The sequence below is a fragment of the Palaemon carinicauda genome, chromosome 13 (genome assembly GCF_036898095.1).
Source record: "Palaemon carinicauda isolate YSFRI2023 chromosome 13, ASM3689809v2, whole genome shotgun sequence".
NCBI lineage: Eukaryota > Metazoa > Arthropoda > Malacostraca > Decapoda > Palaemonidae > Palaemon > Palaemon carinicauda.
The window spans coordinates 33,684,900-33,702,455 of NC_090737.1; the positions used below are offsets into that span (position 1 = coordinate 33,684,900).

Consider the following 17,556-nt stretch of genomic DNA (forward strand, 5'->3'; position numbering starts at 1 on the left):
AGCATTTTTTTTTTAACGGGGCACAGAGGGATATATATATAACAAAAAAATGACGGTTTCATAAGATTCAATCCACTAAGCTTTCTTAGACACAAAACACTATTTTATTCCAACGCGAACGTCATAGTTCCGAGCGTCAAGATCGCGAACGTCATAGTTCCGATTGTAATGATAGCAAGCGTCATAGTTCCGATCGTAATGATCGCGAACGTCATAGTTCCGATTGTAATGATAGCAAGCGTCATAGTTCCGATCGTAATGATCGCGAACGTCATAGTTCCGAGCATCAAGATCACGAATGTCTTAGTTCCGATCGTAATGATCGCAAGCGTCATAGTTCTGAGCGTCAAGCGTTGGAACAAGATGACGCCTGGCGTCATGATATCGCACTCCTTGACGCCAGAAGTCAGGATATTAAGGAGTTGTCTCCTAGGAAACAGGACATCTCTACCTCGATTAGAGACCTGTCGGAAGAAGGGATCGACGGTCACCTTTCCCCTAGTGATTATTTAGATGAAACCTCGGAAGGAGAAGATCCTAAGACCCTTTATCCTTCGGTGGTTTTTAAAGAAACTTATGAGAGTTTTTACCGAAGAGTTTCTTAATTATTTTGTTCTTGCTGCTCCTCGTTCCCCGCATGCAGAGTTTACGCTAGGGAAGGCGTCGAAGGAGTCTCTGTTCACAAAGATGGTGTTGTCTCGCTCATCTAAGAGAGCCATGAGAATGATGGGGGACTGGATGCATCCAAGAAGGACCAGGGAAAGACTGTATCTCTTTTCTTCAGGTAAGTCAGATGTTTAAAAAAGGGATTTTGACGAAGGAAATTCTATTTCTGGGCGAGGAACCTGTGTCGCCTAGTGAAATGCTCCTTAAAGCACCATTTCAAAGGTATAAATACTGCTAAATATACCAGAGAAAAAGTTGCATGGAATGCCAGGAATATATGTTCAGCTCGCTCACCCCTAAAGGGTGTCGGTATTAAAACTGGGGCAAATGATACCACTACCAGAGGTTCCTTTCCAATTAGACTTCTCCTTCCTCAAAATCCCCCATTACTACGAGGTGTCGTTCACTAGACCTACTGCCCCCCCCCCCCCCCCCCCACCACCACCACCACTACCTATCCTTCTCCCATCATTCCTATTAGCACCCCAAGCTTGGGCCAGCCTAGGGTGAGGAAAAAGCAGGGCTTCATCAAAATCCCTTTTCTGGGCTCAACCTGTGTCGCTCCGTGAAATAGTAACAGAGAATTGGTCCCATGAGCTTGGAAATACACAAAAAGTTAAGGAACTGAAATAAAAATAGAGTAATTCAATTAAGAGTGTTTTACTAAAATCCTTAATATACCAATTTCTTAATTACACCCCAAATAAAGGTCAATGTTAAAGTAGGAGGTGAAAGGGAAGGCAGGTGCCACCCTGCTCCTTATTAGGAGACATGGCACTAAGACGGAAAATATATATGAAGATAGGACCCTGTTATAATGGTTGTGTTAAATCTTGAGGAACCACTATATCTTTTTAATCCTTCAAAATTCATGTGACGAAAATAATTGACTGGTGTTGGTACAGCCCGGATATCTTGGGCATGTGGTACGATTCAGCCTTGGTTCTTTTAATAAAATACAGAATCTATTGTCTGATTTCTTTCAGGGAAATGGTTCCTCCATCCTTTCTAATAAACAAAGGACCTGAAGGTCTATTTAAAAAGTTTTCCAGAGTGATAACTGGGCACAGAGATAGATCCTGTGGAAGTGGGACAATCTTCCACAGGGACCATCTATTATGTGGACCCTCATTGTTTTCTAAGAATTTTCTATCTATTGAAAATAAAATTCCACCAGAAGAAAGCAAATCAATATGATTTGGTTCTCTAGATAATGCTGAGAGTTCAGATATTCTGGCTCCTGAGGCTAAACTTATCAAAAATAACGTCTTCCAAAGAAGCGCTATATAATGCATGAGTCAATATCAGAGTCAGAATCTAGATCAAGGTCATCATCTAAAACCCATGAAACTGCGTGAGGGCGAGTTACTGGTTTTAGTCTAGTACAGGCTCACGGAACAGATGAAAAATACAAATCTGTAAGACTAAAGGCGGGTTTACACAGCCGAGCAGCTCGCTGAGCCCGGTTGTCGAACCTACTTGTAGAACGGCTCGAAGAGCTTTCAGACTGTACATCGAGCCTCAGTGTGCCTCGTGCTAAAACAACGTCAACATGTCTCTCGACCAGGACGATTTGATAGCCATTGCTTTAGCAGTGGCACTAAGAAGGAAAAAAAAAGATCAAAGTGGACGAAGGATTGGCTACTAAAAAGAGGAATTTTCACACCAACTTGCTTATTGCTTTAAAATTAAGGCTTTGAAATTAGTTCTTTCAGTATACCATGCAGAGCCGCTATCCCTTTGTTTCTGGCCACTTTATTGGAATAGTCTTTTGATTTAACTTTCCATAAAGCTGGATGAGGCCGATATGTATGTATGAAATCAAAGTACGACTTCCTTCTCATTCTTGCTTTCATTAATGGCAGCCATTATTCATTTATTTGCTGATGTTTCCTCTAGCAGGTTTGAATAACAACTGAGGTTCGATGCTCGACACCCGTTCACACCGCTTGTCAATTCCTCTAGCAGGTTTGAATAACAACTGAGGTTCGATGCTCGACACCCGTTCACACCGCTTGTCGAACAATGTAGCTCCGCCCACAAAAGTCAAGATGAGCCTGACTTTCATCGAGCCGTTCGACGAGCACGCTCAGCAACCACATAGCCCGTTTACACGCTCGAACATCAATTCAAACACAGGGTTGTCGAGCCAGGCTCGACGAGCTGCTCGCCCGTGTAAACCCCGCTTAAAATTGAACCTGATCTGACATATTTTCTTTAAAGCAGATTTAATCATAGTAATAGTATTACTGTATTGGCTAGACCTCCTTCCAAGAAAGTTCTGAAAAAATTAACTGCCAGATTTGTAGTCTGTGTCCGAACTTCTGAGTCTTCCAGAAATTGGCTAACTTCCTTACATCAGAATCATATTGCCGAAGGGTAGAATCTCATATACCTGACACTAGGGATAATGTGTTAAAAGGATCAATCTCATCATCTCTTTGTGCTGCAAATCTCAGATAGTCCCTAAGGTGAAGGCAATCTGAATCCGTGAGGAAGCAGACACACTGTGAGATAGTACCATCCGTGTTAACTTGGTTCGGGAATCCTCCGAGGTCGGAGTCCTTGTTCCGCCAAGATAGGGAACCAGTTGCATTGGGCCAATTGAGGGCTACGAGGGCAATCCGACCTTTGAAAGTCCTGAGCATGTCCAGGACTTTCAATAACATGGTTGAAGGAGGAATCAGGTAAATCCCCTGTCAGTTGTTCCAATCTGTGGACATGTCGTTTGTGACATAGGCCAGAAGGTCCAGGTTGGGGGCCACATGACATTGTGGTTTGTGGTTGGATTGCATGGCAAATAGGTCTACTTGGAGACCCGGAACCTGTTGGCAGGTCCAGTTAAATTACCTTTTTGGCCAAGGACCATTCCGACTCCCGCGGAGGTGTCCTTGATAGATCATCCTCCACCACATTTTTACTCCTGCCAGGTGAACAGCTGACAGGTGGCAAAGGTTCCTGTTGCCATTGAAAAGATAGCTACCATCACTTAATTTACGTGACTTGATTTGGAACCTCCCCTGTTAATGCAGTGGATTATCACTTGGCTGTCCAGAATTAGACTGATATGTTGTTTCTGTGATGGGGAAAGACTTATTAGAGTCAAGAACGCTTCCATGACTTCTAAGATATTGATGTGTAGTTGTCGGAGTGTCACTGTCCACAACCCCTGGACCTATTCGTATTGGGAATAGCCTCCCTAAACGCTTAGGGAGTCATCTAAATGGACCACCAATGTTGTCATTGGGAATCGTAAAGGTACTGAGTTTGCTAGGTTTTTTACCTTCGTCCATTGTTGAAGTTTTTACATAGTGTAGGTGTAATCCGAGAAATATTGTCTCGATATTTCTCGTTTTCTTGGACCGCCAAACTAGATTGATGTCTTCTAGTTTGACTCTCAGTAATGTGTCTGTTACTGAGGGGAACTGGAGTAAACCTAGGATTCTTTCATGGTTTGTCCTTGAGAGATCCTCTTGTGTTTCTTACTATCTCTATCCTCTTCCGTGGTGGAATCAACCGCTTGTGTGTGGTCAGGATCCATTAAAGACCTAACCACTGGAAGCACGTTGCTGGAGAAAGACGGGACTTTTTGAAATTTATTTGGAAACCTAAGTATTCCAGAAATTTTATTACTTTGTCCGATGCCTTGTGGCATTCCTTGACGCTGTTGGCCCAGATAAACCAACCATCTAGGTAGGCCACTAATGGTATTCCTTGAGTCCTCATCTCTTGGACTACTGTCTCCCCCAACTTAGTGAATAACTTGATCACTATGTTGAGTCCGAATGGCATCACCTTGAAGGTGTAAGCCCATTTGCCTAGCTTGAATCCTAGGAAAGGACGAAAAAGCCATGCTATCGGAACATGAAAATAAACGCCTGTAAGATCTACAGAGGTGGTGACGGCCCCACGGGGACATAAGGTCCTCACCTGTGAGACGGTCAGCATATGGAACTAGTCGCATTGAATATAAGTATTCAAATAGGACAGATCTAGGTTACTCTTCATTTGTCCGAGTCTTTCTTAGGCACTCTGAACAAACGTGCTTGAAATTTTAAGCATAGTACCTTTGTTATTGCTTTCTTCAGATCTCCTGTGTAAAGTGTTAAGTCTGCTGTTGGAATCTGATAAAAACTGGTTGGTGGAGGGGGCTTTTTTCCATCTATATCCACCCCAGAACTTTCATTATGATGATGTATGCCAATTGCTGAACGCCCAGCAGCTCCGAAAGAGGTACAGCCTTCCTCCAACCTGGGGAGTCCTCTATGCAGGAAGGCTCCTCTAGCTCTACTACCTCTCTCATGCGGATTATATCCGTGAAACACTCCCTGTGTTTCGAAGGAAGGATGATACGCCGGCGACGCAATAAATGGAGTAGTGGCTATCGGTTCTTGAGGTGGAAGGCTGGTTCACCTGGGATATTGGCATTGCCTGTAGCACATCCGGAGCCTGTGGCCTGTGGAAGGACTGAAACTTCCTGGGTCATCTCCTGCCTCATGATTGCGGTCCGGTGGGCTTGAAAAAATTCCACCGGACTCTGAGGCTTTGGTTGACTCCAGCTGCCTCCCCAAGGACGCTATTTACCACGTCTTCTGGGAAGAAATCCGCTCCCCAGATCGAGGCCTTAAGTGACCTGTTAGGCTCGTGCCTAATACAGTCCTCAAGTAAGACAAGCTTCCGGCAAGGGCGACAGACCACTGCAAAGTCAAATGTATCACACTGTAGTGCGTGAGGCAAAGACTTTGTCAGTATCTTTAAAAAAGTGTCTCCTCTCGTAGACTAACAAAAGTCATCTTCGTCATCGTGGCTGATTTAATAGATCTACCCAGCCTGGTTCTTGCACCGTATTCTATCTTAACCAGAGAGTCTGGAAGTCCGGCGAGCCATTCACAAAACTGTGTTGTGGCACAGTCCTAGTTCAATGACCCTGTCGTGAAAGTAGCTGGTGCATCGATCCAGTATTCTTGGCCTCCTGGGAACAACAGGGAAGTTAGTTCTATCTTCCATAGTTGCGGCGTGGGCTTGCCTTCCATATCCACTTGGAAGGTAAGGCCTACTAACTTGGTGGTACATGGTGTCAGGGTTTGCCCATCCACCTCGAACATAGTGTATGTATTCTTATGAGGGGTTAACTTGGTATTGACACAGTCCCACTCATTTAGAGTCCAGATCCAGGCAGACCGAGCTTGCTCGGCACTCGTATCAAGGGAAGATGAATTGTAAACCCGGCGGATATCATTCAAAATCTTCTACCGGACGGGGACCACCTCCTGCTTTTGTCAACATTCCCTCTGAGAACGGGGCATGAAGAGCCAATCGCCACAGGCTGTTCTAAACGATCGCTGGGAGCTTTAACATGTCCGGAACCACAAACTACCGTTGTTGTGGTAGTCTGGACCGCAAGGATTTTCTATCATATTTTCCTGATTTTGCAGTCCCTGGCCCAGACCGACCGTAGACAGCAGTCGATCGGCAATTGGACCAACCTGGGACTGGACTACACTACTCAACCTCTCCATGAGCTGGCTCGAGAAGGCCACCAGACCAAAATCAAGTTCCAGTGTCTGCCCCTTTGAGCTTCTTGCTCTTGATCCCTGATGTGGAGAAGTAGACCCTGCGAAGTCCGTCAGTAGCTTAGAAGCTGAGGATGGTCTGGTTGGGAGTGGTTTGGGTAGCCTAAAAGGCTTGCCCTCTTCAGGTAGGGCCGACCTCATACGTTTTACCTTAGAGGCCACTGAGCATGGCACCCGGCATGAGATCGGCAGACCTCATGCCCACACGACTGCTGCAGCACAGCAGTGCATGTTGTCTCCCGACAGCGTACCACTGGTAAGTCAATGTGATACATGGGTATCATACTTGATTTTGCCGGAAAAAACGGTGACAAATATAGTCGAGTTAAATCCACTGTGGATAGCTCAACGGAGTCGTATTCTTTCTTACCGTTTTACAATAGAACCTTAATATTCTTTTTTCCTTCTTCCACCATCTCCTGTCATCCAAAGTATTGCCACACAAAGGTTTAAAACCAATAGAAATGGCAGGATTAATCTTGGACCAGTCCGCCCTCTCCAGAGAGAAAAAATGCCACTATGAACCTTCTCTCAACCTTCCATACCCCTACCGGAGTAGGATGTACTTATAGATGAATAAAGGGTGGGACAAGGAGATACAAGGAAACCAGAATTAGAGACACCAATACTGTTGCCGGAATACTTGGTTGGAAGTATGAATTCCCACTGAAGTAAATCCGGCCCGTAACAAAATAAATTCAAGAACTACAAATCTCCATCTGTAACTCTCTTCGGAACAATCATACCACAAATATCCTGTAAAATAAGAAATCAACCTATGGGATCAGAACAGTGTAAAAAATTTTATCTGAATCCAATCAAAGAAACATAGTAACTATCTCATGGATACGATTTCAAATCATCCCGGCCCTCACGGAGCGGAAGAATATCGAAGATGGAATTCCGGGAATAGAGGGATACGCTGTACGTAGCAAGGTTCACACTCAGTCCGGCTCGACTGGTGGCCATCCATGACTAACCGAGGAGAGAGCGTTATTTGCAAGGACTCACAAATCATGAGAGCTATCTCTCTCTCGGCTGTTTCCCTTCTCTCCTTAGTGTATAACTCAGGCCTACTTCCCAAGGTTAGAGTGCGGCGAGTAAGAAATCCACTGAGTAAGATAATTTTGTATATGAATATAAAATTAACTTGTGCCGGGAACCTCAGCGAAATACTAAAGAAATTTTTTAACATGCTTACCTGGTAGTTATATATAATTTAATTTCCACCCCTCTAGAGACCTAAGGGCATGGAAGATCTGAGGAAGGACTGGAATGGTTCCAGGTACCTGGGTAGAGGGCGCACTGGTGGTACATCCACCTGGCTACCCAGTCGGCAATTGCTGCGAGATTTGAAATTTCTGCCGTGACGTCAGGGACTAAGCTATATATATAACTACCAGGTAAGTATGTTCAAAGATTTATTTCATTATGAAAATATTATTTTTATAGTTTAGATTCCACTTACTTTTTCAGGTATAAACTCTGCATCAATGGCTGACCGAGTAGTGTTAAGAGTGCAGCAGAAACTGGCTGGCTTTGAAGATGGTTTTTCTCGGAATGTTTCAGAACAGGTAACAGTCCTTATTCAGCAAGCTACAAGTGAATCAAATCTTAGTAGACTCTTCCCTGGATGGCAGCCATATCTCTAGAACTTCTATTAATTGCAATTTCTCTATCAAACAAATTCCAGTTGTAAGGCTGTAGTTTCAAGTATAAAAAAAACAGCTTACAACTGTGCAGTTCTTTTAGTTTTTTATTTAGTGTATTTCAGTAAATGTATTACTTGTATATATTCTGTATTTTGTTAATGAATTTCACATGCTTGAATTCAAACCCTTTTGCATTTCTTTTTTTTTACCTTTGAATCTCTTTAGGGTCTTCTCTCCTCTCAAATATTTAAGAAAAAATACTTTGAGCCATTCCTTTACGAGAATAGAAATGTAAATTCCTGAACCTAATGATTGTTAATGGTATTGAATAGGTCAAATACTCCCCAAAAATTGACTATTGTTTGATTATATAATTAGAAGATATTTAGAACTAAGAAAATAAGTGATTGTATTTTTATGCATCTCATATTGTCCTGATTTTTTTTATTTAAACATAATATAAAGGCTCTGGGAGCAGTCTTATTTTCATGTTGATTGCTGAGGCCTATAAGGGAAAACCCAGCTGTTGCACTATGAATCAAAAGATGGAAGAGGTTTGACAGCAAGAAAGAAGGAAATGAGAACAGAGGTGTGTTGAAGGATAGGAGCCAGAGGAATGCTGCTAAGACTAGTATTGCCTAAAGTATACTGCACGAGTTGAAATGACGGCACTATGGATTTGCGCTTTATCCTACTTAAAAGAAATGGAGCTAAGGTTTGTCATAGCTGCTTTGGTTTCAGTACTACTAAAGAGATTTTGAGCGAAGCGAAAAATCTATTTTTGGGTGAGGTAGCCATGTCGTCCTGATGGAAGTTCCTTTATAGTAGCTTCCTTGGTTATAATTAACTACAGTGATATATCCCAGAGAATTTTACTTGAGGTATCCAGAATTCTAACTCCTGGCGCGAATATTCCTGGCTTTCACCTTTAGGGATATCGCATAATATAAGAGGACGTATTCTTGACACGCCACATAGCTATCTACACCCCTAATAGCGTTAATGCTTCGAGAGGGGGAAGTGGCAAGAATTGGAGGAGAACCGTTGTTAAGGCACCCTCTATCTCCTACTGTTGAGTACCTGTATGACGTCACGTCCGGGCGCCATCTTGTTATTCCTTATAGCGTTTGCGAGGTGCTACAGATACAGTACTTTTGGGAGGGATTCATTCAGCCTTTATAAAAGGAGGGTGGGTCCATCAGGACGACATGGCTACCTCACCCAAAAATAGATTTTTTTGGGCTCAGGCCATGTCGTCCTGATGGAAGTTTACTACAGTAGAGCATTAATGTATCTGTGGATTTCCCATTAGTGCCAATAACCGCGAGATAAATTTTCCTTGGTCATCTAGACCTAGAGACACATGGTGTTACCGTCATACACCACTTCAGCTGATCATGGACTATGTCAGTGCTTCCTGCCCCCTACAGGGAAGAGTCATAGTAGACTCTAGGAAAACTCAAGGATTGTAAGTTCATATGAACAATCTAGCCAACAAACAGGTATATTGGTCTCATTATATACTTTTTAAAACAGAGTTTGTATTCTGAAAGGAACAAATGTATATATTGACTACTGACACCTCCCCCGGTCTACTTAGTGTGTTGTAAGCAAGGTAGACAGGTTTTCATTTATGTAGGAAAATTGTATGAGTCAGTAATACAATCAGGTATATGGGATCAGTCGTAACCAGGGAGTGATACCTGATAAAACACATAGTTATGAGGTTGTTAGCTTTAGAACAAATATTGTATCTGCTCAGGATATATTTTCAATATAAGAGGATAAAATGAATTGCTCCGGCATCTTTATCTATTTAGAATTTTTGGGGCGAAAGGAGACGCAAAATTCAGATATGTATTTATTGATAAACAATAGATAACGAGGTTAAAGTGCATTTTATAATACAATATAAAACGAAAATTGGAAATATAGTGGAAAGCATAATTAAAATGGTACTAACAGAAATACTTGTTTCACCTGAAAAGAAACGTAAGCCACTTTAAAAGGAAATATTGTAATATTTCATGTTTCCTTATTTCTATCGTTACAGTTCATAAACACTTGCGTAGTTATACGCCTGGCACCTGTGTAAGTCTTTTATGCTTCTTTCACCTTTATGTTTAGAACAGTCCATAGTGTCACTACAGTAATACTTCACTAAACATGTCACTCCGTAGGGAGGGATCATGTACACCCTTCACTAACAGTCCCGATTAGTTCAGTTCCTCACAGTATTTAAGCGACAGGTTTTAGTACACTATCTGCAGCTACCACATGAAATTTGATTTCTTGTAATTGCTTCGCATAGTGCTTAAAGAATACCCTGGAAGACTTCCATCCAGTATAGGCACGCAGGTTTTCAACCGACATAGTTTGAAAGAAGTTTAGAGACGAGGCAACTTTTCTCGGATCTAGACCTGCGGGTGTACTGTCAGGATCCGCTCTGCGAATAAAGTAGGTGATTTTCGCCCTTATCTGTTTCAAGGATAACGTCGAACCAGAAGTCTCTCCCCTGAAAAGCTGACCTCCCTTAAAGTCTGAAGTTCTACGAAGATAGACCTTTAGGCATTCCACTGGGCAGAGGGATGCTTCTTCCTTCAGAGGGCAGATTCTCCAGGGACCCCATCTCTTAGTGGGTAGCTCGTTCTTAGCTCGTTCCGGAAAGAGGTTCAGATCTCCATTGTCTGTGAAGTGAATGTGGCTATCATCCCTCGAGAGGGCCACTATTTCGCTAACTCTGGCTCTCGAGGCTAGTGCAAACAAGAATACTGTATCACCTTCTGAGTCAAGTCTTTCAGCAAGCAATTCTCATTATTCAGGGTTGATGCGTGATGAAGAACTTTGTCCAAAGGCCATGAAATGGGCTTAGGAGGAGCTGCGGGCCGAAGTTTTGCGCAGGCTATAGGAATCTTGTTGAAGATTTCGTTGTAAAAGTCTACCTGGAAGGCATAAAGTATTGGTCTGGCCAGGGCGGATTTACATGTAGTAATCGTATTGGCTGCTAAACCTTGTTCATGAAGATGGACGAAGAAGGACAAACAGAAGTCCGTAAAAATCTCCTTAGGTTTCTTCGCCTTGACAAAGGCCACCCATTTTTTCCAGGAAGACTCATATTGTCTTCTTGTTGACTTTGACTTGTATTCTTCTAGGAAGTTGATACTGTCCCTAGAAATCCCAAACTGTTTCTTGACCGCTAAGGCGAGAAAATCTTGAGATGAAGGTTCTGGGTTTTCACTGATGAAGCTGAGACAGTCAATTTCTGCACTTGCTGAGTCAGAACTGGGTCCGGCAACGGGATCAGTTTCAGGCGTAGTTCGGTCACGGGGGGGAACCAAACGCTGTTGGGCCACTTGTGGGCCACTATTGCTGCCGTTCCCCGAAAGGATCTCAGCTTATCGAGGACTTTCAGCAGAAGGTTGGTTGGAGGGAATAGGTAGATCTTGGACCATCTGTTCCAATCTATGGACATTGCATCCATCGCTTCCGCTAGAGGATCCTCGTACGGGGCTACATACCGGGGTAGCTTCTTGTTGTCGCTCGTTGCGAAGAGGTCTATCTGCAGTCCCGGGACCATTCTGACTCTATCGGTTTGGTTCTGGATAGAGCGTCCGCTGTCACATTGCGGAACCCTTGAAGGTGGACTGCTGACAAGTGCCATCTCTTCTTCTCCGCTAAGCGGAGGATGGCTAGTATCACTCGATTTATGTGAGGCGATCTCGAGCCCTGTCGATTTAGGCATCTCATTATGACTTCGCTGTCTAGAACCAGACGGATGTGGATTGAGCAGCGGAGTTTCAGTTTCTTTAGGGAAAGAAAAACTGCCATGGCTTCCAGGAAGTTTATGTGGATGGTTTTGAAGAGGGGAGTCCAGGTTCCTTGGACGTTCCGATGGTGAGAGTGACCTCCCCACCCTTCTTTCGAGGCATCCGTGTGAACGGTGACTGACGGTGGAGGTGATTGTAAGGGAACCTTGTTCTTTAGGTTCTTGGCCTCCGACCATGGCTTGAGTAGGGATTGCAGACGATTTAGTGTCGGTCTTTTTAGATCTCTTCGAACGTTTGATGCGTATTTTCTCCAGACGCCTGATGCATCTTTTAATTGTACTCTCAATACTGGATCTGTCACTGAGGCAAACTGGAGAGACCTCAACACTCTCCTGTTGCCTTCTTGATATCCTTGTGGATCGAAGAAGGCTTCTTACAGATTCCGCTATCTCTTTCCGTTTCTGTGATGGAATGGAAAGGTAATGTAACTGCAAGTTCCAGTGGATGCCCATCCACTGAAACTTCTGAGCTGGAGACAGTCGGGATTTTTCCCGATTGATCTTGAATCCCAAGTGTTCCAGGAACTGGATCACTTCCATGGAGGCTTGCCTGCATTCTTCTTCGGATGCTGCTCATACCAGCCAGTCGTCCAGGTAGGCTACCACCTGGATTCCTTTTAGGCGTAGTTGATGAATGACTGCATTCGCAAGCTAGGTGAATACCCTTGGAGCTATGTTTACTCCGAAGGAAATAGCTCTGAAGACGTAGTCTTTTTTGTAGTTTAAAGCCCAGGTATGGGGAAACTTGACGGCTGATTGGAACGTGCCAGTACGCATCCGTCATGTCTATGGAGACTGTGTATGCCCGTTTGGGCAACAGGGTCCTGATGTGTTGAAACGTCAGCATTTCGAACTTGTAGTTCACTATGAACTTCTTGAGTGGTGACGAGTCCAAAATGACACTGACCTTTTCCCGAGTCCTTCTTCGGAACACAAAATAGCCTTCCTTGGAATCTGACAGACTTTGCCTTCCTTATAACTCTTATGTTCAAGAGTTCCTGAACATATTCTTCTAATATGGGGGTTGAGTGTTGGAAGAATTGAGGGAAGTTTTATCTGGGATGCTTTCCATTCTCTCCAGGCCAGTCTGTAGAGACAAGGAAGCGGCTTAGCGTTCTTTTGTCTCCTGCTCTCTATGCAGGAGAAAGTCTAACAGCTTGGGGAGGTCTTCGCCAAACTGTCGTCCGGCAATATCTGCCTCCAGCTTCCCGACTGTAAAGGTGTTGTGGACATCCTTCCAGTCTGCATCGTCTGATGGGAAGGCTAGGGAGAAGGGTCTACACTCTTCCAGTGTAGGGCACGGTTTCCCTGCCTCGATTGCCTTTAAGGCTGCCTTGAGCCCTTTATCCATAAGGATCAGCAATGAAGGACGGGTGCTTCTTGCTGAGAGCTGGCACCTTAGAGCTAGTAAAGGCCCTCTCCTTCAAGGTGGTGGTAAATAAGGCCTGAGCCTTAGAGAGTTCAAGGACAATCGTTTCCTTGGGCTCTGTCTCCTCTTTGGATGCTGGTTCCGTCCTGAGATGGACGTAGCAGTCCGGGTAGGCCCCTTTGCTGGGCCAGAATTCAATTTCCTCTACTGGGACAGTACCCAGTTCATCCGAGAGGAAGATCTTCCTGCCCGACATGGGCATGTGCTCTGCGTACCTCCAAGGGTTAACGTCAGAGAAGGCAGGGAGATCCTTAACGTTTAGCTTCTTCGGAGCTAAACGTGTCGCAACTAGTTGATGAATTTCGGTCCGAAAAGAGGCCTCCTTCTCGGTCGATTTCTGTTGCATGTCTTGCACTATGGACAGCAACGAGTGCAAAGTACTCGTAATCGAATCCAGTTGGGGCGCAGTGGAGGAAGTAGAAGGCACCAGCTCATTCCCTGTGGCCGATGACACCGAAATCATATCGGCTTTCTCAGTTTGTGGTTCGGGTGGAACATCATCCGCCTGATCCAACTCCTCCTCTAGGAGATTGTTCTCAGTCTCCTCTGAGACAACTGACATGTTGTCCTCAAGTTGGATGTTCTCCAAGGCATCCGAAACTTAAGATTCTACCGGAATCTGAACAAGGGGAATCTCAGGTTGAGCCTGGGGAATAACCGCATCCGAAGATGCCCTAGGAAAAAGACACGCCCTCATCCTTTCGTTAGGAAGGTATGGGCCAGAAGTATTCTTCTGGAAACCCCTGACCCATTTACGCAGCTTCCCCCTTGCTGCGTCCCTTGACTCAGTTGACTTTTGGTCATCAAAAGCCTCTGTTACTAGGTTAGTACAAACGGTACATACCTGCGGGTCCCAATACTTGAGAGCCCCCTTGGTGACAGCGCAGCGAGCATGGGCCCTGCACATGTCGTGGCCGCAGAAGTTCTTACTGCGGACCCGGCAAAAACTATTCCCGCACTCGGGATGCTCCTCCCGTAAAGAAAGGAAAAGTCTATTAGTATTCGGTGAAATTCTCAAATTTCAACATACATAATATGTTATATTAGCTTGGATAGGGTAAGCTATAAGTAGGAAAGACACCTACATGTGTTTCCTGTCTACCCAATTGCTATGACCTCCAATATTGAAAACAGAATTCTTAAGAATCTTTAGGGGAAGATGATATCCTATGATATCAGTGTATCTTAACAATCTTCCAGTTTCAATAATGGGGATTAAGGACAATAATGGATCATAACCATTAGAGGAAGAGAGAATCGCTCTCTTATATGTGAAGGTCTCACAATAGGCTGCCCATGAAGCACCTTGTAGGTTGGAAAAACTTTGGGCTACAGCACTGACTGTTTGGCAACAAGTTGTCACTCTTGTCAGGCCTGCCGGCACCTGCCGGGCAGGCCGGCACATGCCAGCCCATTCTGGGCTATTGAAGGCAATTATTGTCTTCATAACATTGAGTGATAGGCCGGCGGCTCTGCCGGCCGGCAACGGCCCCACCGGCTGCCGGCGATTCTGCCGGCGGTGGCGGCTCTGCCGGACGGCAACAGCCCCACCGGCTGGCGGCGGCATTGCCGGCCGGCAGTATTATCTGCCGGCTGCCAGTGGTCTCTGCCGGCGGTGGCTCTGCCGGCTGCCGGCGGTCTCATGGATCTGCCAGCCGGCAGCCGAGGATCCTTCCATCAAGGGGACCCAAGGCAGTCGGCAGCAGAGGACCAGGATTGGGTGGCCGGCTACTCAGCGGCCGGCAGTCGGTACCCGAATGTCCAATATCTTTAGCCCAGTATGAAAGTACGAGAGAAAGAAAGGATGGAGGAAGGCAAGGGTTCAGCCTTGCTGGCCTGCATCCAGAATGAGGGTTCAAGTGGAAGGGGGAATAAAATTCGGGCTTCCACCCAACCATATCCCAGTCATGAGGGATAATGGAAGGCAGTCCAAGGAAGGACCGATGAACACTCTGAAAGAAAATGAGGATACCTGCCGGCAGCCGGCCTAGCTGGCGGCCGACGGAGAGCCTCAGGCCAGTCCTACAAGAACCCTAGGGTCAATGTAGAACGACGGCCAGGAGGGTGTTGGATCATTCAACACGAAAGGGATAGCAGGTAGGGGGTAGGTGTCCTAAAGTTAAGGTAATGCCCAGAAGGCACTACCCAACTTGAAGGATTCTGTTCTCGTAAAGTAACCTCAGTTAGGGGAAGTCATTTCTCCAGGTTGGGTTAGTCAAGGGAGAGGGTGTCCGTAGGACCCCGACTCACAGGAGAGCAGAATCTCGTACCAGAGACCCTAGGCAATGAAGAAATCCTTTCTTCGGTCTAGGGTCTACTAGCACAGGACTGTCTGCTTTGCCAGGGAAGGGGGAATTGTCATACAAAACTCCCAAGTATGGCCTAGGGAAGTCTAACTTCCTGAAAGAGCAGCTTAACCTGACCTGGGAAATCATTTCACCAAGACAGGGATATGCCTAACACAGACTGATACTCTGATGTCCCGTCCTAAACTCAAAACCGACTCAGTGGTTAGGAGAAAGAAAACGGAACGTCTCAGTAAAACTTTGCCAGAACTCGGTTCACAGCAAAGAAAACTGAGAATAGCCTTGGCTAATCAGAGGGAAGGGGATTGGTATCAACTTAAAAGGTATAGGAGGGGTCAGTCACCCCTTAAAGGCAAAACAAGAGCAATGGGGACATGTATGAAATTATACTAAAGCCCTTAGGCTAGTAGCCTAGGAGCATTGAGAATCGATCACCGAAACTCTGTATACTATCTTGGAAGAGGAAAGCTTAATTAAGTAATATCATATAAGTGTAAAATAATGCCTGTGCTTCAATACAACTTTACCAGGAAGGTTATATCATGCATGAAGTGTGAGGGTGCCTAGGCTAGGAAGCCTAGCACTCGTGAGGCTCGTTCAGAATAGCTAAATTCACGACAACAAAGACATGATATAAGAATCCCTTGCTAAATATCTAAAGTTATTAAAGCGTATAAATGCCGGGAAAGGGTCGTTCTGGCTAACTAAATGAACAGAAGAACAACCGCGTCACTAACGCCATCCGGCTGGCAACAGCTCGTTACGTTAATTACGATCTCATTCGAAAAGCAAAACTGGCAAGAGCTTACATTTACACAAGATAAAGATATTGCTTAACTTTCCAGAAGCTGACGAGGCTGGGGAAGACATCATAAACTCCAAAAATCTCCAAAATAGCGCGAGAGAACTGGGAAAAACGTCTATCAAAGCTACAAGCGAAAGAATGACGGTGGCGGACAGGCGCATTATTTGCAGAGCAGTAGTGACTCGTCGAGAGCGATGTCTCTGGAACGACTCACCCTATTCTTGCCTCTCTTTCCCCTCGTAGTGAAAGCTCTATTGGGGGTGTAGATAGCCATGAGACGTGTCAAGAACACGTCCTCTGATATTACGCGATATCCCTTCGTGAAATTTTAAGCGATATCTTTGGTAAATTCTCTGGGATATGTCACTGTAGTCAAATATACCTAGGAAGCTACCTTTGAAAGAACTTCCATCACGACGACATGGCCTGAGCCCAAAAAAAATGTTTTCTGATCTAGGCAGCGTTTATTAGGAAAACTTTATATAGAATCGCTCCTATTTCAATTATTTTGAAATACTAAGGATAAATTAAGTAAAACAAAATTAATAACATTATTATTTCATAACCAATACTTAGCAAGATATCTGTTGCTGCAAAAGCTAACCTATACACAGATGTGTTAATGCGTTCATTTATTCGTTATGATCGGTGATAAAACGTAAACAAAGCAATGGTTTTGGTTTTATGTTGCGTGTTTGTTTAGCTAAAGCATGGTATAAAATGGTCTATTTATTTTGGATTTTTAAGTATACAATAAAAGGTAGCCTATGCACTAATAGTCATCTTATGTGCAGAAGTACACAATATGTTTCTGCTTTTTCAATGTACAGCTAGACTATTTTAAAAAATGTATGCCCAAATACACTAAAAACTGTTTGTTCCAACACGGAGTACTTACCTCGAACTACTTTCTTCTTTCTTAGGAGTATCTGGGATCTCCTTCCAACCGACCAGAGTTTTGTGTAGTTTAACCTACTCCCATTTTCTATGCGGGGTAACCTCTGGCGGAGTGATACGCACCCCAAGGCGTCCCCAGGTCAGAGAGCATGCTTGCTCAGGTCTCGATCCCTAGTACGTTCTCTGGTCGTATCGCGATAACATCACGACGCTCTCCTTACCCAGTGCGACTCTTTGTCTCACGTGGTACCTTTGTGCTCTCCCTTATCCTTTTCCCTATGTGTTCCTGTGTCTCGCGGTGCCTTACTAGTGCTTAATGGAGCATCCCCGTCGTTGTCCTGTGCCTATGGCCGGTAAATTGTGTGGAGCTTTCGTTTCGAAGCCTGAAGTTGACTTCGTGTA

General features: G+C 44.6%; 1 protein-coding gene across 2 annotated transcripts in view; it reads left to right on the forward strand.

Moving 5' to 3' along the window:
- The window catches only part of tefu (Serine/threonine-protein kinase tefu), a 912,746-nt gene that overhangs the window by 266,880 nt on the left and 628,310 nt on the right, over positions 1-17,556 (forward strand). The window contains exon 57 of one of the 2 annotated variants that reach the window (XM_068385553.1): positions 7,716-8,081. The exons of the other annotated variant lie outside the window; for it this stretch is intronic. Within the exon in view, the coding sequence (XP_068241654.1) occupies positions 7,716-7,891 (176 nt within the window). The 3' untranslated portion in view covers positions 7,892-8,081. Of the gene's footprint in view, positions 1-7,715; positions 8,082-17,556 lie in introns of those variants that run through there. 2 annotated transcript variants of the gene reach the window in all.